The following is a 24045-nucleotide window of genomic DNA, read 5'->3' on the forward strand; positions in this document are numbered from 1 at the left end:
TCCTGATCATTAGCTGGGTATGGAAGACTTAGAAGTTCGTTATTTTGATATATTCCCCTGAAACGTTGCTTAATATGAAATCAAACTACTGTATCTTTACTGTAATGACGAAGCAGCAGAAAGCGACGCTGCGAATATAAATGGACTGAAAGACAGTTTATTTAAGGTTCTACGTCTATTCAAATATTTATAGCTGTTATAGCACTTGACTCCTAAATGGACTGCATGGGCATTCTCCCCAGGGTGTGTCTGCTCCATCTATCCCCACATAGCCTGGCCTGGTACAGTTTCCCACAGCGTGCATGACAAATGAAGACAAAAGGATACAAGATTGTCTGCTCACATGTGTGCACTGACACAGAAGGTCAGTCACCCTTTGAGCAACTTTTGTAGAAGATGAATAACAAAAGTCCATTAAACAAGCTGTGTTTGTTAAAAATGTGTTAATTTCAGTCAGTATACTGTATTTCACTATCTACACGTTAGCCCTTTTCACATATGCAGGACATTGTCTCCGGACATTCTCCTGACCTGGCTGTTCACATCTGCTCCTCACAGCTGGAGATTATCCCTGTCAGACTGGAGGGGTGTTTCCTGAGATAAGAAGTGACATAAAAAAAATAAAAAAAATCGGAAGTAGCAGAGTAGAAACCGAGTCTGCTATACGATGCTATTATGAGAATATTTATATCAATGCTACATGTAGTTCAACATGAACAGCATGTATGTTCAACAAAATACTGGTGAACAGTAAAAGTAATGCAGCAGTTTAATTACGTGCACAGAGATTATACCGGTCGCATGCAGACACTCTATGCACCCTGCAGCAGTCAGAGTATATAAACGTCACTCCCCACTCCCTTTGGCTCGAGGTGAATTCTCCAGATAATATCCTGCTGCGTTCTCACATCAGCTCACTCCAACTTGATGTGGAAAAAATGACAAGGAGGCTGGCAGGAGAAACTCCGAACAAAAAAATTTGGCCATTGCGGTCACACATGCAGCTCCTCCTGGAAATATCAGGAGTTTTCTACAAGTGTGAAAGCCCTAATTGAGTACAAATAAAAACTGCAGTTCATTAAGCCAGAACTATTGCATGTATATAATTAGGTATAAAGCATACAGATATATCTGATTTCATGCAATAGTTAGAGTATTATTTTAGTTTAGTATACTCAAACATATGGCTGACTATGCCTTAACGAGCCATTTAAAATGAAGAATCTCCACATATACCTTTTTAAGGTTGAGTTGCGCCAAAGTTGATGGGAACTTACCTTGATATAGGCTGAATCAAATGTTTATTTTAGAGGCTTCTTAGAAGCACAGTCATTATTAATTGACACCTCATCTTTCTTGCTAAGGCAGATAAGTTAACACAGCCTCTCTATCTCTCTCCCATCTGGCTTTGCTTCGTCTCGCCCGACTTGATTCCTGAAGCGGAGTAAGTGAGAGAAAGGAGGAAGGAGCGATAGAGAAAAGATTTGGGACATACCCTCTGTAAATGGAGCGGATGATATAAAATTTAGCAAGTGGCTCCCTGTGGTCCACCTTCAGGGGAAAGTCCTATCTGAATCCTCAATCACTTTAGATTATGACATCCTTAGTAATTCTAGAGAAGATTAAAGTTGTCTCCTTTTTAACAGAGCGGACAAAGTGGAATTTCAAAGTTATTCATAGGGTCCATCTTTTCAAATGAACAGATGGTTTCAAAGGGAAAAAAAGCATTAAAAAAAAGCATTCTGTTTTTTATGGCAGTGACTGCACGTTGTATTTTTAACAACGACTAGGTAACTCCAAAGACAGCACACAAAATAAAACAGACCTTGAAATGAAATCTAACAGTGTTAATTCCATGTAAATTCCATTTACGTGTAAATGTGTATATTAAAACTAAGTGTCAACAGTGCTGGCAAACTGCTTACACCAAATAATTATTTGAGCTGAGTGCCAGTGTTACCTTGGTAGCATGCTCGCAATGACAATGCCAACATTAGGATGTCAAACAGTTAAAATGCTCTTAAGTTTAGTATTTTAGTTTTTTAACATTTGCTGATTGGCGCAGTGTGGGGAACATCTGAAGGGTTTGAGGACATTGTTAGTTTTGTAGATATAGTCATAAATCAAAGCAACCAAGACAAGGGTAGGTGAGTATTCTACCAATTTGAGTGGCAATCCCTAAAATAGTTAAGATTTTTCAATTAGAACCAGGAATGCAAGCACGCAAGCATTCACAAAAGTTTTCTGATTTCAAACACTTATGGTCTAAGCCAAATGTTCTGCCAATTGAATCAATCAGGTAAATGGTGAAAGGACCAATAGAAAAGTTCAACCCGTTTCTGGCACCAAAGGAAATAAAAGAAAACGGCAAAAGTCTTCAGGATTAATCATCTAGACATTATGAATATCTATAAAAGCTTTTAAGGCAGTCTTAAAACTGCCACCTGGAGACTTTCTCTTATGATTAAAAAATGGTCATCATCTTGTCAAGCAAAATTTAATTGCTTGACAAGTGTGCATGTTTGTTAGTATTTTTCCCCTTTAAGTCACCAAACTGATGATCAGTGGTATCGCTCACCTAACATACTATAACAATATAATGCACAACACACATGCTCCCATAAAACTAACATTATCTTGTGCAGCAGCAGAAATAATGTGTTAATCATGACTCTTGTTATTATTCCACCATCACGCTTGCCTCTAACCCAAAATTGTGTGTGACTGTTGGGACAGACAATAAAGTTTATCTAATCTAATCTAAAATAAATCAACAGACTGGAAAAAAACAAACACACGCAATGGATATAAATATTGGGGAGTTTGCTATTAGGGCTAAGGGTTACTAAAATATTATTTGTCATGCTGCCAAACACATCTCCTGCTGCAGACATATTCTAATCTAGATTATTACTGTTTATAATTAAAGTGGTTCAATTTGAAGTAAAATTATATAAAATCAGCCAATTTCCTTATGAGAAAGATGTTTTTTATTCTTTACATATTTCCCATCAGGCTATGGTGTAGGGTCAGAAGAGACAGTGAGAATATTGTGAACTCTTCACTTTTAATTAGCTCACTTCTCACAGTCTGTTATCACCAGTTTTACCGATAACAGTGCCGTCTGTCTACAAATATTAGCGCCTGTTTATGATATTTATAGCTACTGCCGACAATGCGGAGGCGTGAACACAAAAGCTTTAATGAACTGGTGTCGGCTGGATTTCTTTTAGGTCATAAATCAGTGATACAGAAGAATGAATCAGGCGTATTATTACAAAGAAGTTGTGATCTGGCCGAGAGGGGGAATAAATATTCCCTGCTGCTGTGTCATTGGTTCAATTCCTGCACCATCAAACAACAATGGCGGTGCCTTTTCTTTTCCTTTTTTTTTGTTTGAAGCAGTGCAATAAATGTAATGCAAAATATTTCAAGAATTTAAAGTTCATATTCAGGAACAACCAGAACCACAATATGCTAAACGTGTCTTGTGGACCACCAATGTCGTGATGATTACGACACTTTTGAGGTTTTAGACGGATGAATAAAGTATGAATTCCGACATTGCGTGCAAGACTTGTTCTGAGTCATCCCCAGAAATATTAAATCCATTCATATCCCAGGGCGTTGCTGAGAGTTTCCTTTTCCCTTCATTGACGTCTTTTTAACCAAAGCGGTAGAGAACGTCTTTTGCCTGAGGAGAGGAGACAGAGGAGGGCACCAGTTCAAGGAGGGCGAACACAAAAGAGAGATCTATTGTGTTAACTGAAAATACATCCAGACATTTCATTACATTTCACATATTTTAATCATCTCCTCTTAATCTCCCAGCGCTCTCTACAAGAGTCTGGATTTCATATCTCACTAAGACGTGATAAAACATCACTCACCTGAGACGGATAGGGATTTATTTTATGTCCGTACTTTCAAAAGTTTCAAAAGGTTTTTTGATCTCAACCAACTTTTTTTTTTCTTCTGTCTGGCTTTTCATGCTAATTCAATCTAACAAGAAGCAGGATCAGTCCAACCTATGCTTTAATTGCACTTTTTACAACTTGCACTCAAATGTTGCGGTAAACAAGCGCATTATGCTTTATGCAGAGATTCATTAATCACAAATGTCATTCAGTTCAAAATCTCTCAACACTCTCAACCTTTCGTGGAGATCATTTGCATGTTTAACGTAAGAGATAATTCAATTTCTAATGAGATAATTAATCACAGTTGCCACAGCCCAAATTAGTGGTTGCCAAAGCCTCACAAATAGAATAACAAACCTGTGCAGGAGCAGCAAAGAGCGGCTTTCTGAACAGGGAATAAACTACAAGTGCCAGAACCCATCAAATATTTAATTCAGCTGTAACATTTTTTTCTGTTTTGTTTGTGTTTTGTTTTCACAGAGGCAAAGTATGAAAAATGAGCCACCTATTTGTAACAAAAGGTTGCAAATGAAACGGAACAGCCCACCCCTGCAAGAAACGGAAATAAATTCTTATCCAGTATTGCCTGTCTGTTCTCTTTTTTTCCAGAGATACGGAGATTTATGCAAACTGTAACAATGCTGAAATGGCTGCTGGCTACTGCTGTGCACTGCGGTTTGGCACGTGTGTGTGTGTGTGTGTGTGTGTCTGTGTGTGTGTGTGAGGGAAGAGTTGAATAAACGAACCACGACAAAAGCAGTTGTGTTGACTGGTTTTCACATCGTGACACATTCCAGAATGAAATCAGTCAAATCTGCTGTTAGGTGTGTTGGAAAGAAAGTGGAGCCTACACAACATTGCCCAATTAATCAATTCAGTTCCAACCCTAAAACATGTAAATGTGCTCTTCTACATAAATCTAAAGTGAATGCATGCCAAAGAAAAACATATTTCACTTGCTCTGCTAAAAAGAAAAGCTTTCAAGAGTAATTTTCCTGATGAAGAAATTCACTTCATCCAGAACTTTCTTCTACACCAGCATTATTTTAGATTGTTTTGAAAAGCTTGTGTGATAGCTAAAGACAGTTTTACAACTTAGTTCAATCATGCTACCCACTATTAATCTGCAGGAAGGGCAGTAAATTGACCAAAATATGTAAAGCATAAATATAAATAATGAGCGACAGTAAGGACACAGATGCGTTATATATATTGTATAATTAATATGAGTTAAGTGTCCATTTAAGAGGCGCACACTCTGGAGAATATCAGCTGTCTCGTATATTTAGCAGTCATGAATTAAAGTCTCAAAACTAATCATAGTGAACTTTTCCTACGTCTGAACATTTTCTCCCATCTCATGTCAAATAAAAAAATTCAATTGCTTGCAAAATAATTAAGCAGTGTTCCAACTTTAATAACAGTGAAGACGAGGAAAAAGAGAAGTCATAGTTCCAGATGTAATAAAAGTTTTAAACGCACATTAATATTAAGCTAACAGAATGCAATAAATGGTCAATCAGACATCTTCCACCTTTAGTTTTTTCTGACTTGATGTCTTGATTGAAACTTCTCCGTTAGATCCAAAGGAGGTCCGACTTAATATGTATAAAATCCTGATGATTAAGACCCTTATTTGGCATACAGCATTTAGGGATTACCTCGTCCGTTGGACTACATGTAGCCCTGAAAAACAAACAGTCAAACAGATCTAAAAAGCATCAGTGCCAAAGGCTGCAGGAGGAAAGGGGAGCACAGACATGTTGAAATGTAGCATGTTGCATTTACTTTTCATGTGGTTTTCTGGATTTCATATTTTTTTATGTGGCTTGTTTCAGCTTGCTTTGTTGCTGTATGGACAGGAGATGTGGTTGCAGACAAATAGAATTATTTTTCTTTCAAATATTCCATGCACTATTTTATCCTCGGTTTGTCTGGATCTTTTTGTGGTGTAGAGTTGAAGTATAACGGCTCTACATCTTCCAATCCAACTCAAGAGATTTCAGTCTTTCAAAGGTACTAAATGATGTCTAATGTGAACGCAATATGGTTAAGTTATATGCATGGTTAGGCAGGGCTTTTACAGAAGACAATATCAGTGCTGTCGTTTCAAATATCTGTGAACACATACATAAAAAATAAATAAATCTTGACTCAAAGTTTCAACCAGTTTCCTTTTCACAAACATGCTTTAAATGCAGCATGCTCTCAGAGTATCTAATAAAATGATATGGATTGACTAAAACCCTCAGCCATGCAGGTCAGGAACTCATTTGCTGTTTCCTACATAGCAGACACTGCAGCTGTTTTTAATACAACACCTCTTTATTTTGTATCACGTCACCAACAGGTGTACTTTGCATGACCTTTAAAGTTTTTGACCATGCAAGGCGACTCATTGCATTGCAGTATAAGTAGCAAAAAAAAGCTGTGATTGGTGTTTTATACTTTTTACTAGTTTTTGAACTCATAGAAAAGTGAAGGAGGGATAAAGAGCAAAAGGTAGAAATTAGAGACCGGTTTCTGACACCCATTCAGTTTGTTTGTTCTTCATTGCAAAGCATTGAGATTTGTCTACATGCAGATCTCTGTCCTGCTTTAGGAGAGTCGCCAGTGGACTGAAGCTGGGAGCAGAGCCAAAGAGTTTTTACAAAGCTCTTACTGTTGTTCCTCCATCCTTTGAGAGCAATCGATGCATTTGTTGACAGTTATGTCTGATGCTTTCTGCGTGTCTGTCTGTCTGGGGCTTTAGAGTCTCCTTAATCTATAAGCAATTGAATTTTATAAAACAACACTAAAGTCGAAGTCTCTGCTCTGCTATGTAAAATGGTCTCTTGTGAAGGGGGAGACTGTTGCATGGGTCCTGCTGCTCTTCTTAGACAGCCACAGGTTAACTTAGTATTAAGATACATTGATTATTCAGTGACAAGTACCGTAAATATAAAAGGTAAGATTTATACTGAAATTACAAGATAGGCATTTAATGATTTTTGAGTTGGCACTGTGGTTGTCATGAATCCAATTTAATTGAGCTTTCATGAGCAAAGCTGAATACATGTATTTAAAGATGGAGGATATAAACACCATTAAAATAAATATGAACATTTAAATAAGTGTGGAACAAATATTTGACAAATTCCTGAATTTAAGAAGAGAGTTGGGCTTTATGTGGCTTTGACAGAAACAGTATAGGATGATAATAATCATCTTCTGATAATCTTTCGTGTAATTCAGAAGAAATATGAGAGATTGCAAAGTGTGGAAAAAAAAAGGGAATGTTTTTCAGCATCTATTAAGCCTTGGTGAGAGCTTGCAAAAAGGCAGATCAGGGTTTGATCGTTGGCCCAAGAATCTGTGTAGAGTTTGCTTTGTTAACTTTGGTCTCACCATATCGATCCCAGTAACAATGGGTTGAAAGATCTCAATGCACTTTATGAGTCAGCAGATTGGGACTGCAGTTAGTGAGAGTGTCAAGCCAAGCTGTGAAGAAAACAAACTTCTTTTACTTTGAAGAAGTGAGGTGTCTCAATGACACAAACACAGAAACTGTTGAGTTGCTGAAAGTAAGGTAGCTTATAGAAAAAAATCTTAACAACACAATAGTTTGATCAATTGATGCCAGGAAGAGCATTGTTGAACTTAATCCCCACTGTGGGGATTCACTCACTGGAGGCTTCACCTCGGATAGCATCCAGAGGTATATTCAGCTGTTTCCTATTAAGAAAGTCAGCTGCTGTTTCTGTCCCGCTGTCAGCTTTGTCTTATGTCAATTAACTTCTGTTCATTCTTGTGATGAGTGTCACAATGAGTAAGCATGGCCCAATGACTCAAATTGCCAGGAAAATCTGTTCAGAACGCAGCATTTAAAATGAAAACATTCATTTTTCAACTGAAAACACATAATCTAAAGTCAATCTTCAATACCATGTTGAGAAACAAGTGGAGCTGCTGGAGGGTCAACTTTCCAGAATCAAAAAAGAGGGCAAGACAGGCTGAGCATGCTGACAAAGTGGCAACTAATGTAACCTGCAATCCCATAAATGAATGCAGTTAACTGATAAAATAATGCAGTTAGCTCATGATACGCTCAAAATCTTTGGCAGGAATTCTAAGCAACAACTAGACTGTTAGCTTGGGTGCTAATTTTGCAGCTTAGACAAACACATTGTTGGAGTCATTTGTCACAGTTTTGCGCTTGTGTTAAGGCTGAAGAAATATAGACTTAACCCACACAAGCCTGGACATATCAAGGATGTCTCTTACTGCAGCCCTGTGGATGCTGCTTAAGAAATCCAAACTTGAGTGTCTGGCTGTTCCTGCTAACAGCTGCTAAACTATGATTGGACAATCCCTTTTAGGGATGGGATTTGCTGGCGGCAGTTGTCAGCCTTGGGCACTTCATGGCTATAGCTAAATGACATGTTCTCCTTTTAGATGATATTTCAACACCCGAGGAGCAGTAAACACAGTGCTGCATCTCAGGTACTTTATAGGCAACACCTTTTCCTTCTGTCTTCACAGATTAAAAACACAATGCTAACTTATTAGCAGGAAGTACATATTAAAACACTTCCAGAGCCTGATGAAAGCTTTTGATACTTCTTCCCCTGCAAACAGTACCGATGTATAATATTTCTGTACAGTTCTAATGAGCATCATTACTCCGGCATTGATGCAGTACCAAATGAGCTCATTGAATTTTTAAATAGGCACAGTTATTTAAAGCAAGTGATTTGAACATTAAATCTGCATCAAAAATCTGCTTGAGAGTCGCATCACAGCAATTAAGCATATTTCCCAAGCCCAATAGCAATTAAAGGGATGTTACTGGAGTGAGGGGCTGCATATGAAAAGAGTTCCATAAACTTCGGGGGAACACATTTTATTGGTGTACTCTGTATAAAGCGAGAGGGTGAAGGAGCTCACTACTGCTTCACTCTCAGCCTGAACAGATGGTAAGCGCACACAGCATCACTGAAAAGCAGCCACGAGAACATTTTTGAACAACCTACTAAGATCTTTACCACTGAATCTGGCTGTGAGAAGAGTGAGCCTCCTGAATTCTGCCGCTGAGAGCAGCCTTCGTACACAGAACCCCTGCCAAGATATTCTCTGTTGCTTGCACACGCCACATTCTCCTTACAGAAACACATCGCATCTTTATTTTTCCTCCCAATCCCCGTTTCTTTTGATTCCCAAAGGAGATCAGAGGCGGCCTTTTGCTGTGGAATTTAATTTCTTGAGTCAATGCTAAGAAGTGACTGTGTTCTATTAGAGGAAGCACACTGTTCAGGACTATCGGTGTAGTCCAGTGAGCAAGAAATCTCGCCAACACAAACACGATAAGCTCTGCCTGTCCCGGTTCTTGACAGAATGCTGAAATTGTGTGATTGTTGCAGCAGAGAAAATCCCTCAGGTGAAAAATACAACACAGGGAAGCTTCACTGCAGCTCCCACTTATTTGGCAGATATGGGACTAGACACGTCACGGCAGCACCAAACAATACATGACAGCAGCAGAATTAAAAACACACAACAAGAGAGGGGGATTTAAGAAGAGTGGGAAGCATTTACTCGGATATTTTTTAAGCCTAGCAGGATTCTGCTGACAAAAAAAACAACTAAATATTTTGTTAACTATTTTCACGTTCTAAGCCTATTGTCTCCGATGTGTTATCACCTGTACAAAATGTATTCCTGAAAATCAGGAGCTGGAAAGAATGACTGAACAAAGTATTCATTCACCTGCAGTTTCAATAAGCTGATGTGCACCATATACTTTTTTATATATGTGCTAAAACATCATGTTTTAAGACCTAATTTGCATAAGTCAGAAAGGTCAGATTCTAAAGGGTGAAGTATTGCTGCAAATAGGTTACTGCTGTGTGCTGGAACAGTGTAAGAATCTAAATCTAAAAGACATCATTAACACTGTCAAAACACTTTTGTACAACACTTTTATTTCACTCTGCTAGATCTCACCTTATGACGTCAAAGAACTGCAAAAAGAAACACCAAAAAAAAAAAACAAGTTCACACTTTGTCTGCTTCCAACAGGGAGAGAAACACAGATGTAAAAAGGAGAGAAGATCTGTGTACTGCCAACGCAGAAATAAAGTGAGCAAACGTAGGGATCAGGTTTACCTCAGCCGGCTGTCACAGCCAGGTGTTAAATCAACAAGTCAGCTGACCGCTGCCAGTCCTCAGGGTGCAGACTCAAAACACGCCACACACCCTGTCAGGGTCTGTGTCTCTATAGTGCATCCCACAGGAACGTGTGCAAGAAGCATGTCAGCCTCCAACATCGGTGTCATCCAGTGCACACAGTTCAAGGAGCTGTGCAATTTGCACAAGCAATTTTAGCTCAAAACAAGATAACCAACGCAGAAACTCTGTGTGGACACGGCACAGTGGGAGAGCCTGGGACAACTGAGAGTCATCAGTCCAAGAGGCTGACATGCAACATGGCCAAGGTCCATTAGCACACACACATATTTCCCATTTCTGGCTTTTTTCTTATCCGAAAGGGAATCGAGTTAACAAGGCTGTTTTTGACTGTCATGTTTGCCCCATCACAAGTCATTACCTATCAAGCCAAGCCTGCACCGAAGCACAACTCTAAAAATGTTACGATAAAATGACACAAGAGGAGGTTCATTAGAAGTGCTGGACTCAACGGCCTCGTCCTGGCGTCACCCAGCGGATCCTTGGTGCAAAAAGAAGGTCGGTGTTGAGTTACACGACTTGTTAAGAGCTGTAGGTCATGGGTGCAGACAGAACAGCTGTGCTCTTCACACAGGCCGCGGCGACAAGCAGAGGAGCGCAGTAGTTGTTGGATCATGGCGCTGCTAAAGCTGACCACATCAAAGACCGCCGCTGTGTGAAGTGAAGGAAAGAGGAGGGGACCATATCACCTCCACAGCGGCGTGTCTGCAGTTACTGGAGCAAATATTGGTAAAGTTGGAGTGTTTGTGTGAAAAGTTTACTTTGATGTAACTCTGTTGGATGTTATATGTGGGAGCGAGGGCAACTTTCTTGTGTTATTTTTAAATCCCCAAATAAAACACCATAAAAAAAAAAAAAAGACACACATCTTCTTAGCAGTAGCAAATGTATGTTGTTTTGAAATACTGCAGGTTTATCACTGTTTCTTAGATCATAGGAGCAACACTAAGGTGCCATGACAGAACGTGTTTGTGAGGGATGAGCAACAATTCCTCTGTCTGTTAGTCATAATAAAATCGCAGGCTGTTGGTTTTGGCAAACTGCTGATTTTTGGGTATTAGTATGTTCACAGCGTCACGCCTCAGCATCACATGCTAATGCACACGGTATCCTTCAGTGACTTTTTAGACACACAGCAGTTAAGTTACTTTCTGGTTAACACTTCCATGTATTAACGAGACTAATAGATATTGCAGAAATACAAAGAAAAAGTCTTCAATAAGGACATGAATGAGGGCGAAGGGTGGAAAAAATGAAATAAAATGAAATGAGTCTAACATGAAACTATATGAAAACTGTGTTGAGGATATCATACCCAACTCTTAAACTTAAACATATAAATATCAATTTTCACAACTTGGCCCAGCGGTTACTGTAGATCATGAGACATTTATAGAGGCCATAGTCCTATAAGGGGCAGCCCGATTAAGAGTCCAACCCTTGACTCCTTTTGTGGATATCATTCCCTGGTTTTTCTAACATGGGATGAGATAATTTAATGATAATCTCATGATTATATAAAGCAGTATTAGCAATATTTCTTAGCATAGTGCTACTGTGTGGACCTGCCTTGACTGGTATAGCCTCGACGAGCTGGTCATACGACAATCTCTTCTTTTAATAGTCACATTATTTTGTGTGTTCATTTCATTGTTTTGTATAAAAGTTGTGTTGTTATCGCTTGGATTAAGATCGTTTATATGGCGGGAGCTGTTTATGGACAAGTAGCGTTTAATACAGCGCTAGTATATGCACATTAAAACATGTTCATCCACTGACTCATGCAGTCAAACCTTATTTTGGTTTAAAGCAGTTACCACTCTGCCTTCGACATCTACCGTCTGAATATATCAAGCATGAGAAATCAAGAGAGAGAAAAAATCCCCATTGCATCAGCAAAAAAAAAAAGGGTGTCCATATTTGAAGTGAAACCATGAAACACGTTATTGGAACATCATTAAATCTGGTCAGTTAGCTTCCTAACTGTGCAGCACAGAAGCCATAGGAAGATCACAGAAGCTCGAACAGCCATGAATCTGAAATAACTTGAGCAAGCAAAAGTTGAGATTACACACCAACTAAGATTTTCCTGCTGGAGGCGGATTCTCACAGACTTCTGTGGTGAAACTAAGAACAGAGGGAGTTAAACCTTTTATAACAGCGGTGTGTGAAGACGAGCCGAAACTCTGAAAACTGCACTCGCCATCTACAGCTGGGACTTCTTACCGTGACTGTTTTGGGTTGAAGTCATTTCAGTTCAACAAGTTTGACTTCTATCCTTCAAGATTTCACCTTACTTGGTTCCCTTCGTCTTCAAACGGTTCTAAGTAACACTACTTAGTTATATTTATAGTTTTCCAGTCTTTCCCATTAAACAATAATTTGCTTTGTGATTTCTGACTAGAACTCTGGGTATTATCGCAGCACTGGAGGCAGATCATCTTTTGCTGGAGAGAAGTGAGAATTCATGAAGAGATTAGTGTTGCTTGACTGGTGTGGAAAATATTTCTCAGAAAGTGTTGTTGCTAAGCCCGTGATCATCAGGACTATTTAAAGCAGCAGAGTGCCAACTGTAGAGGGGAAATAACAATCAGGGTGCTGCTAAGATACCAGCAGATGTTAGGTGTCACATTATAATTGTGTTGGGTTTTTTTTATTGCATGATACTGCAAGGTACCTTCCTGTGCTATGAATAATTCTTTACACAAAGTATGAATATTATAAATTTCCTGGTGTATAACAACATCTCTTGCTTTCTTTTTTTTTTTCCTGTTCTCATAGATCCCTCAGGTGAGCTACGCCTCCACAGCTCCCGAGCTGAGTGATAACACCCGCTATGACTTCTTCTCGAGGGTGGTTCCCCCAGACACCTACCAGGCCCAGGCCATGGTGGATATTGTCAAAGCCATGCGCTGGAACTACGTCTCCACTGTAGCCTCTGAGGGAAACTACGGAGAAAGTGGTGTCGACGCTTTTATCCAAAGGTCTCGAGAGGATGGTGAGTTTTTCAATTATTGCTTTAATGATTCCGGAGTTTATTTAGACTGATGTGAAAATGACCTTGTCGACACCACTGACATAGTTTCTTTGTGATTGGACAAACAATTTAGAATCTAGTATTTTTCCCCCACTTAGAATTGATGGACTTTTGTGTTAAGTAGTTTACTAATGTATTTTTTCATGAGCCTTTTACAAACTGAAGCTGTAACAGGTTGTTAAAACTAACCAGTGGCAAAAAAAAGAGCCTGTAATAGGAATATCTGATAACTTGAAAAGTGGTCAATACACAAATGACCTTTCACATTGATCTATCCAGTTTGCCACTTCAATGCTAACTTCTGTAAAAACACTGACACTGAAACAATCAAAAGAAAAGGTCACTGATAAATCAAACGTTTGTTCTATACAAAACGTTTATGCTAAAAGTCCAAAAACACTGACAGCCATCCAACAAAGCCAGCTCGTAGTTAAAAGAAGACGGGTGTATCTGGCTGTTTTTGTATGACAATGTTTCAGATATGACACGATAGGCTACAAAACGACACTATTCAATTCACTTCAACTTTCTTTATCCGTTAAGAACTTCAGTTGTATGAAAAAAGTATCACTGAGTAGTGCATCTAGAGTTTGCATGAATGACAGCACAGCACAAAAACAAACCACACATTTCACATTCAACATCCAAAGTGCAGTCGAAGAGTACCGAGTGAGTAAAGCCTGAAGCCATAACAAATGGTGCATGACAGGTCAGCAATAAATAAAGCAAAAAGATTTACGGTGGCCTCAAAGTGAATAACCATTCAAGTTAACTTTGAAATATATTTAAAATAGGTCCTGAGTAATGTTACGAATGGTTAAAAAGAGTGGTGCTAGGAATAGCCCGTTCATGAGTCTGATGGATGTGGGCACAAAGCTTGACATGGCTCTCTTAGTCCTGAAGGTGAGTGATCTGTCTCTGTGGCCTGATGGGAAAAGGTTGTTTAGATTGTGTGTGTATGTGTGTGTGTGTGTGTGTGTGGTGTCGATGACACGATATGGTCAATACGTTACCATACAAACAATGTGACACAGTATGGTATTACAATAGGATACGAAATGATAGGATATCAAACCATAGAATACAATACCCTTTATTGCATTTGATTCCAAATGCTGCGTAAATTTAGCATATATGATTAATATGAAAACACGACTTTGTTCAAAGCTCCAAACTGTTATCTGCAGGAAGTAAGAATATTTGATGGATACACTTTGTAACCAAAAGAAACTGAATTTGTTCATCTAATGTGATGACAGTGTGAAAAATGAGGCTACTGAGCCAACCTTAAGCAACATAAGGATATAGCATTTACAGTGTCAGGAATACTAGTCATTTTTGGAGCAAGGAGCTGCCAGCACATGAGCTCAGCCTGACCTTTGACACTTTCTGAAGCCGAATCTAATCACTAACGACATGTCCAGTACTCTCTCTGCCACCGCGTCCCCTTCCTTCTTTGCCAGCTTTTAGCTGCTGCCCCATCACCAGTCTTCCTGGAGAAGCACCAGCAGCAGATTACTCCTGCAGAGTCTGTTTAACTCAGCTGCCTATTTGCCTTACAGTCCATACTGAGGGGGAACAGAGCCCAACAAGACAGCCGCAGTTTCATTTCAGATAGATATTTTTGTGTGAACATTGTTTCATTTTTCGCTCTTCTTTTAAAGATGCTGATGTTAAAAACTAATTAAGGCCTAACTGAGCCAGACTTCTAAAATTCCCAATTCTGGAGATACAGTATATTATTGCTTTGAATTTCTAGATTTACATAAACAAAGACAGACGTGTATGTATAGGACAAGAGCTCTGGGTACTGAAAGACAAAACAATTTTGTGAGTTTTAGTTGGCGTTATCATTCGCTGTAATTTGCATTTAAATCAGTTTAAATATTTGATTTAAGGGAACGAAACACAGAGAGAGATGGAAAAGGAATAACAATCGATTCATTAACAGTTGGTGAATGTCATGCATTAAATGACTAATAAACACAAGTCAGGATTCAAATAACAAAATAAGACTTGTATGAAATAGGAATTTGAAAACTTGAACCGAAAGGATAATTCATGTTTTAAAGTTAAGCTTGTTTCATTCCTTCTTCTGTGTGTTGCCTTCTTATATGCATTAACATAATCAACATGTTTCCAATGACAAAGTTTCCCCACACAACTGGTTTAAAGAAGCAGGTGTTTTTTGGGGTTTTTTTTTTGCTTCAGTTTCTTCTTCGTTTGTTGTTTAATAGCGGTTAGTAAACAGTTACAAGCATTACTGCCACCTGGATTGGGGTTTGAATACTGTCATGTGTGACTGCCTTGTTTTCTTAAGCGCTTAATTAGCGCATAAACTGAACTCTGAAATCCAAACCATAATGTTTCGGGAAGCATACTAAAATATTGTTACAGGCTTGATCCAAAGGCAAGGCAAATGTATTTACATAGCATTGTCTGTCTGATTATTAAGAGTTTGTGCTCTACGACAATTTCAGAAAGAAGCAAATTCAAGGTGTATCACAGAAGAAATATAAAGCATCATGACAACAGTGAACTGTTGCCCTAAAGGATTACACTGCAACCACTGAAGCCATTACCACAGCTCTTGGCTGACATGATAAACAAATTCACAAAGCTTTGTGGAGCTATTACTAAATCAGACCAGAGTTTCCTTCAGACTCAAAAATTTGTCGAATAGGCTAAGATTTAAAACTACTGGAATATGGTTTTCATTGTCGTGATAAACATATTAAAACAAAGCTGTTTTTTTGTGACATTGAAAACTTGACAAAAGTAACTTATAAGCAGTTAGAAACTCTCAGTCACCTGTCTGCTCACACCTGCTACACATAGATGTCTCTTGAGCTGCTGTTTTCTTTTGCTTAAAATGTCTCACTCTGAAACAGGTGAAGGCTCCCTAAAGGTGCCCCCAGAGCTTTCCAACCTAAAATCAGCAGCGCCTTTCATTAAATCAAGCCCTAACCGAGTCATGAATGCCTAAAGCCCTGCAAACATGTCGTTATTCCACCTGTGCTGTCTCCAGCTACAGAGCTCTTCTACTTTGTCAGAGATTTCACTGCATTGGTGATGTCTTTCTGAATTAGAGGGTGCCTTCTGATGACATAGATTCATTAGAAAGGTTTTGAAAGCACCCAGGGAAATTGCAACATGCGTGTTGCATCATGTTATAATGTCATGTATTTTTAGCATGATGGTTTCCATGGTACATTGTGTTTGGATTCAATCATAGTGTATGGGCGATGTTACTCCACAAATAAAACCTGTATTGTAGATGTATAAATTAATTAGGAAAATATTCTCAAAAGCAAAAATATTTATCTTTTTTTTTTTTTTTTTTAAATACTGATGGACTATACCCCGGATACTTGTTGACATTAATAGTCAAATTGTATTTAACTGGAGGTATGTTGTTCTTAGGAGTAATTTAACATAGTTTGGATATCATTTCATGATTTAACTCTCTTTCTTTTAACTTTCTTTTGGGCTACCATAAATCTCAAAGCAAGCTTTATTGCAAAAATGCATTTAAAAGAAATTGCCTTATTAAGCTGAAAAAAATGCATGTCACATGTCAAAACAGAACCAACAACAGACACCACAACAAACCAACTGCAGCATGTTTAGCTCTCAGAGCCACAGTAGATATTGATGGCATGCAGAGGTAAAATAGTGTTGCCAAAGGGCGTGTTTGACTGACCCTTCAGCTTGAGTCTTTAAATCTCATCCCTGCCTGGTTTGATTTCCTAATATTCAATATGACTAAAGAGATGTATAGACTACAAGAAAAGGAGGCCTCTGGTTTTCAATTTCTTAGCACAGAGAGTAAAATATCTCTTTCTCAGTATTTCAGGAGGTTATAAAATGAATTTCCTTCATTTATTTAAGGTGACATTTATTTAAGGTGACATGTCTGATGTCGAGAAGGACAGTGGATATAGTCAGAGAGTGTGGAATGACGTGCAGAAAAAAGGATTCAAAGGTCAGACTCGGACAAGGGACACACCGCTTCAAGGACAACAGCCCAGGTACATGAAGCTCTCAAACTAACTGCTAAACCATCCAGTGCCCCATTTCTAACAATTTCTCAAATATCACTGGTACTTGATTTGACTGCCTGACAGTTAAAGATAGCATGTCAGCTGAAAACTGTCAAACACACTTGTAATATCATTGTTTCGAGACAAACACTGCATGCTTTCTCAGTGACTATAAACAAACACTTAGACTAATAGCTGTCAATTAGCCTGTTTGTGAATCCTTTGTATTTAAAGCTTTACTATTGATTTCCCTTTCACAATGAAAAACATAAACATATGTCTGTCTTTTCTCCATGCTGAAGCGTTGTTTATTCCCACGTCCCCATGTTGACGCTTTGATTGATACCCGAGAAGAGACAGAGAGAACAAACAGGCAGCTCTGTCGAATTCAAAGCCACAGGTATTTGGCTGCTTAATGGGCTCTGCAGTCGTCTGCTCACATTATGAAACAGCCACATCTGAAGTGACCTCTTTCTCATTAAGCACCCAAAGGCCACACTGAGCAGCAGACTCGCCCACCTAAAGTCACAGTTGTTGTTTATTTCAGAGCAGCTACTTGTGAACACATCTTAACTCTGAATGGCTGAAGAAGAAAAAATTAAACATAATTTAGATTTCTACAGAATTTAACAAATTCAATAATTCATGAAAAATATCAGAGACGTGACAACTTTTATTAACATCTTAAAATTAGAATGTAACTGCTTTGCAAGTCATGAAATAATTCATCTTTTTAGTTAATATTTATTCAAAATCCCCAAACAGCATAATCCAAAGTTATTTAAAACTCTTCATTTTTGCTGAGAAATCAGTTTTAAATGTTTGGTATTATTTTATTTTTCTACAGTTATACAGTCTAGAGTGCACCTCACAATCTGAACTATATGTATTTCAGTCTGATTGAGCCGTAATGAACACAAACATGTACGGACGACTGTACAATTGCAGTCATTTTTAACAATGCAACTTGTTCAAAATTAATTGAGTAACCCATTCAGCAATGACAAATTAGAAAACATATTTTCTATGAATGTAATGAAAATATCGATACTTGGTGGCCATGAATCGGTATAATATCACCATGCTAAATATCGAGATGCTATGCTGTATCGAGGTGAACTGTTTATATTTCTCATTGAAAACAAGAACTAAGAAGAAACAGACTGACCCACATAGCACAGGTTTGCACGGTCACTCATCAACACACTGCAGCTTAGTCTTCTGGTCAAATTCATTTGACAGTGCTATGCACAGCTTACCCAAACTCATAGATGGGCATTCTCACATTTATATGTTGGTCTTTTCTTCAGAATTTCAAAAGTATTCTGACCATTTGAATATCCAGTTGGTTTTACTGTCAGTGTGCCTTCTAGCAAGACAGAAATAATTCATAAATGATGAATGTTTGTCTATTGGGATGGGGTTTGGGTGAGTAGTTTAGGTGTTGAGGTGTTGTGTTAGATACTTGATGACACAAAGTCCTCCTGGCTAGAGAAAGTGATATCATTTAAACCCAGCTCACTGGGCTTTCAAGTGGAAACAGAATTAAGCTGGCCATTCGCACAGTATTTGACCAGACTTACTGCACTCAGGTATCTGTAGCGTGGACTGGAAACCGTTATCTCAGAGGAGGGTTGCAAATAACCCTTAGAATATCTGTGAGAGAAAGCATGACCTTGTGGGAAGCGGGAAGGGTGAGAATAACAATTAACAAATCTGAAGGTTTGCATGCTTTAGCTTAGTTGCTTGTTTCTTTGTTTTTTAGGTATTGCACATGAACAGAAATAAGATGAGTTAAAAGAACTATGAAAATTTGCCTAAAATACTGCTTTTTTGTTGCTCAACTGTTGTACCTATGAATATTCAAGCTCATGACAAACAATGTGTTCATGACAGATGGCATGCCTGACAAAAAGTCTCCTTCAGTGTTCATTTCAGGCGTCTTTTCACACCTCAATCATCCAGACTTTCTTCACAGTCTGAGGCACCAAAAACCAATTGTAACAGCTTTTTTTCTAAATTCTGTTCATCAGCTGTGATAAATCAGAGCACAACAATGCCTTGATGCATTGGCGTCAACATATGTAATTTAAAATTAATGGAATATCTTTATTTTGAAAAGGAAAGTCATACAATGTGCATGTCAACATGTTCAAGTGGCTTCTTAGCACTTGATGGGTTTACAATTTTGGCAAGCTGATGCTTTTGTCTTGTTTCAGACAAACATTGTCAAAGTATCTGGGTTTGTTTTGACTATGAAATAACTAATATATTTACCATACTTTGAGTGATTTTATCAGGGGGTATTTATAATGTAATATCATGGAGTAATAAGTTACCTGTTTGCGAAAGTTAAACTGTTAATGATTGAGCAGGTCATTAGCAGGGGTGGCAATAGCTCAGTTTAGGGGGTGGCAGAAGCTCCGCCTGCTGGGACATCGGTTGTAAACTTGGGGTTTCCCTGTACAAGTCCCAACCAAGTTCTGACATTGGGCTGGATGCTGGAGAGATGTCAGTGCACTTCCTGAGTACTGCCGAGGTGTCCTTGAGCAAGGCACCAACCCCCCAACTACATGAAGGGCCAGTCCCTGTGCAGCCCCCTCACTCTGAAATCTCTCGATGAATGCATCTTTAAGTCCTGCATGGCATCACAACATATTATTATCATTTCAGAATCACCATTATGTAAGGATTGATCATCTGTGGACACATCAATGGCTGTACCAAATTGTACAGTAATCTATCCAAGGGTTGTGAGGATACTTGATTTTAAACCAAACCTTCAAAACTCAAAATGTGTGTCAGAGAATCTGTCATTTTAAATTGTGCAAAGCTATTTCAGCATCAAATATGCTACTGTTTCAATACTGTTTATGAAAATGAGGCAATCTAGGAAAGAGTGTAGTTCTACCAAAACTCATTACATTTCTCCAACTTCAAATTATAATGTCAGTGCAAGAGTGCTACTGCATCCTCATTGGTTTATATTTTCACCAGACAAGGACACAGCAGATCCAGTAAATGAATTCTCAGCAGTGAAGGGGCAGAAAAGGACAGAAAAACATAAATGTTTAATTCTGTACCATGCAAGCTCCACCTACAGAATTTGCTTGTGTTCTCCAAATTTTGCCAGACGCTGAATTTAAGACTCCAGAATGGTGTGATCATTGCAATACAGCAGACATATTATTTCACTTGGGTCATTCCCTTTGAATATAATCTGTCAAACGGCCCTGCAGGATTCAAACTGTATCATTAGGGGAAGTGATTACAGGAAAAGAGGGATACAACTGTTTTGCAGCATGATGTCTTGCTGTTGTCACCCTTGAAATGCAAGCTTGTCCTTGATGCTCAAGTCTTTGCTCCCTCGGTAGATTTTGATTCTGTTTATTCTTCTGTATAATAAAAGCTGCTGTGCCTCCAGTGTCCTTATTAGAGAGTGCACGGTCCTCTGCAGTAATGCTGGCTGAAGTGCCGTGCGATTTTCTTCCCACCTTGTGTGAAAAGAAGTGGGATTTTATTTCCAGTTGATACTTCTTACCATCCTTTTATATCCCAGTATGTAATCAAATTAAGAGGATTTTACAGAGTCAAGTTGTGACACTCTTAAAATAAGGTGTTGGAAGAATTTAGCTCAGGTGGACCTATAATATGAATCCTCAAGAAGCTGAACGACTATTTTCTTTAAAATTAGTTTCTTGTGATTTCATTTGCAAAAACATGCACGCTGACAATTTATACCACTGAAGATTAGTTGGATGAAAAACTTCAAAATAAAGTAAATCAGATTTTTTTTTTGTCTTTTAAATGACAGCTGAAGAAGAGGAGGAGGGCAAAGGAAGCACACAGCAGCACAGGGATGACAGGCAGATTATGCAAATGTTAGAAACGAGGGTTGCGTGCTGCACCCTTTGTCATGAGGGAAATGTCAAGAGGAATGATTTGAATACTCATTAACCTCAGACACAGAGTGAAAATGTAGTTAGAAGAAGAGTTTTTTGTAATAGTTTTAAATGTTCTTTTACGGGCATATTACCTATTATGCAAATTCTCCTTATTAATTTATGATACTGAAGATATTATTAAGGTATTACAATTACTGAGACGAAGTATTAGAGTCTGGGTAATAAATTGATTTCAAGTTTGAAGACTTATTCATCCACAATGAAAAGAGAGGCCGGAACAGCTCAAGAATTCAATAAATAAGGTGTTAGTGTCTAATTTGCAGTTTTGACAGCATTTCCTGTCCATTGTACGTCATTATTCTAATTATATTTAGCATGAAAGACACAAAGGGAAGAAAAAGAGAAAGGAAGGTAGGAGTTCATGTCCCCTCGACTCAACATGTCAAACACAGGAAATCCCTGTGTATCCCATAGACAGCTGCTCCTCCTGCTGCAGGCCTCATTGAGTCCTGATGAATGCAGCACTGGGCTTCTGAGAGTTTAAGAGAGACGCTAAGTGAATTTACTTTGTGCAACCACCTGTGTCTTTGTTATTACCCCAACACTCTCACCTGCTGATATTCTACATGCCACAGAGAAGTTCCCCCGTTCAACAGCCACATTCAATAAAATTGATGGAGCACAAAAAGCTAGAAAAGTTCAAATTGAGGTGCGTGTGTGTCAAACTAAAAGCACACTTTAGGAGAATACACACATTGCAGATTTAACCTTTGCTGTTATTTTAAAGCTCCAGTAAGGAGTATTTTGCTGGTGATGAAACAAAGTGAAATTAATATTCATACCTTTTGAGCTACAATACCATCAGCAACAAGATAGATGATTTATACTGTATGTATACACAAATGTTTAATGTATGTTACTGCTGTCATGGGGTAGGTGTCAGACCAAATGATTAACTACATACACATATATATACAATTGTTTTTTTTCCCACCATACATGTTCTTAATAGGTGATTCATTTGACTGTTGAGGAAAGCAGGGTGAGACTGTTAGAGAAAACACTGCACACACATGCACAGGTCATAATAACCAAAGAGATAATGGGTACGTGAATGGTCCATAGGGGGCACCAAACTCTACACAACCAAAAAAATTCTGACATGTTTTTTAATAAATATAGAAAAGGAATGAATTACAAAACCCCTACCGCACAGTAACATTTGAATGATTACCTCTTCATATACCTGTATTTCATTTACACCATTATGCTGTTCTGCCTATTTATTACCTGACTTTTTTTTTGAAAGTGTTCATTACCTTGTTTGATTAGCAGTTTGCAGCATTTTGCAAATGGTTTCATATCTTTAAAACTGTCACAGCTACACTTCCCAGGGTTGCTTGATGTTCATTTCAGCCACCTGGAGCTCGGCTCCTCAGACAGTTTGAAAACCAATGAAGGGTTTCAGCTGCAGGTGTGCCGAGCGAGAACGATTGTCAAGACTCTGCCACAGATCTGCTATTTGCATAATGAGCTTTATCTCCATCACGTCACACAAGCTCGCCAACACTAAATGGCAGAATTTAACAAAGTTTTCCCCCCAGAACACAGAACTTAAATCTGTGGCTTTGCTTCCGTTGAAAGTTTCAGAGTTATTATATGTAATCTTTTTCTTCTGTTACATATTAGGTTGGTATATTTTTTATTAGGTTAGCTTATCTCCTACATGTGCAAATAAGATGTTTTTTTTATTTGTTTTATTTAAAGTCTTAATGTAATTCACTGAAGGAAAATGGTATCCTGATCTGCTTTGAGGCCCTGGAGCACTTTTACTTTTGAACAATTACAGTGTAACAAAGAGGAGCTTTTTTTTTTTTTTTTTTTAAGGATCGTTCATTTTTGTCTCTTGGAGAAATTATATGCCCAGTAAGGCTGGTCTGGTCTCTGCAGGAAGCTGTCCTGGGGCCTGCCAGAGGCAATACTGAAGGTGAAGACACTTCATCACAAAACGGATGAACCTTCAGATAGTTGGGTCGTGCTGCAGCTGAGGAGGCATCTGTGAACCTTGGTGCAATCTGCTTGTGCAGCACATTTTGGACAGGCTCGAGCAAAGGCTGTTTGTCTGTTGCTTGAAAGAAGTGCTTGAAATTCAATTCTGGGAATTATATTTGGTCATTTTTCACGATGGGGTGAACCAATCCAGAAACAAACTTTAATCGTCTTCTAATGATGTTACTCATGCTCTAATTTAGAGCTCTTTTACATAAGCCCTACAAAAAATAATTTTCCTACTAATAGAGTAGAACTTTTTGTAATGCCTTTAGTCAACTAAATGTTGCAGCTCTTCAGTGTGGGTTCAGACTTGGGAAGTTTTAGAATCCTCACCAAATCTAAAACATGGCTGCATTATGCGAAAAAGGAGATTCTTCACAGATATCCCTCTGTCTAGTCATGAACATGAAAACGACTACAAAAGCAATTGTGCATCACACACTGGGATCAAAAACATTTTTGTGAAAACCGTCAGCATCTGCTTTTAAACAATAACAGGAGGTTTATCAAACTGTCAGTGCTAATATCCTCTTTAGTTTTATGTTGCTTGACATTAGCCTCAAGGACTTCAATGTCTAGTACTTGTTGGCAACGGTATCAGTGGCTTTGTTTCCTTGGTTAGAAATAGAAATCATGACGCCGTCCAGTTTTAAACCCTATCTCACTTGTCTGGGATTATGGCAACAGTCTTTGGTTCTGTATTCCCCCTCCTTTCCAAATAATCTAAGCCAAACATTGGTACTAACCAAGATCGAAGAGTTTCTTACGTTTAAAATTTGCTGAATTGATGCTACCTACACTTAAGTTATATTCTAAACCTTGATTCAGAAAGGGAACTACATGATGATGATTGCTAATTTAGG

General features: G+C 38.4%; 1 protein-coding gene across 1 annotated transcript in view; it reads left to right on the forward strand.

The window, feature by feature from the left end:
- The window catches only part of LOC109986834 (metabotropic glutamate receptor 4), a 176592-nt gene that overhangs the window by 103207 nt on the left and 49340 nt on the right, over positions 1-24045 (forward strand). The window contains exon 3 of the mRNA XM_020637667.3: positions 12927-13143. Within this exon, the coding sequence (XP_020493323.1) occupies positions 12927-13143 (217 nt within the window). The remainder of the gene's footprint in view (positions 1-12926; positions 13144-24045) is intronic.

Source organism: Labrus bergylta, chromosome 12 (assembly GCF_963930695.1).
Source record: "Labrus bergylta chromosome 12, fLabBer1.1, whole genome shotgun sequence".
Taxonomy (NCBI): domain Eukaryota; kingdom Metazoa; phylum Chordata; class Actinopteri; order Labriformes; family Labridae; genus Labrus; species Labrus bergylta.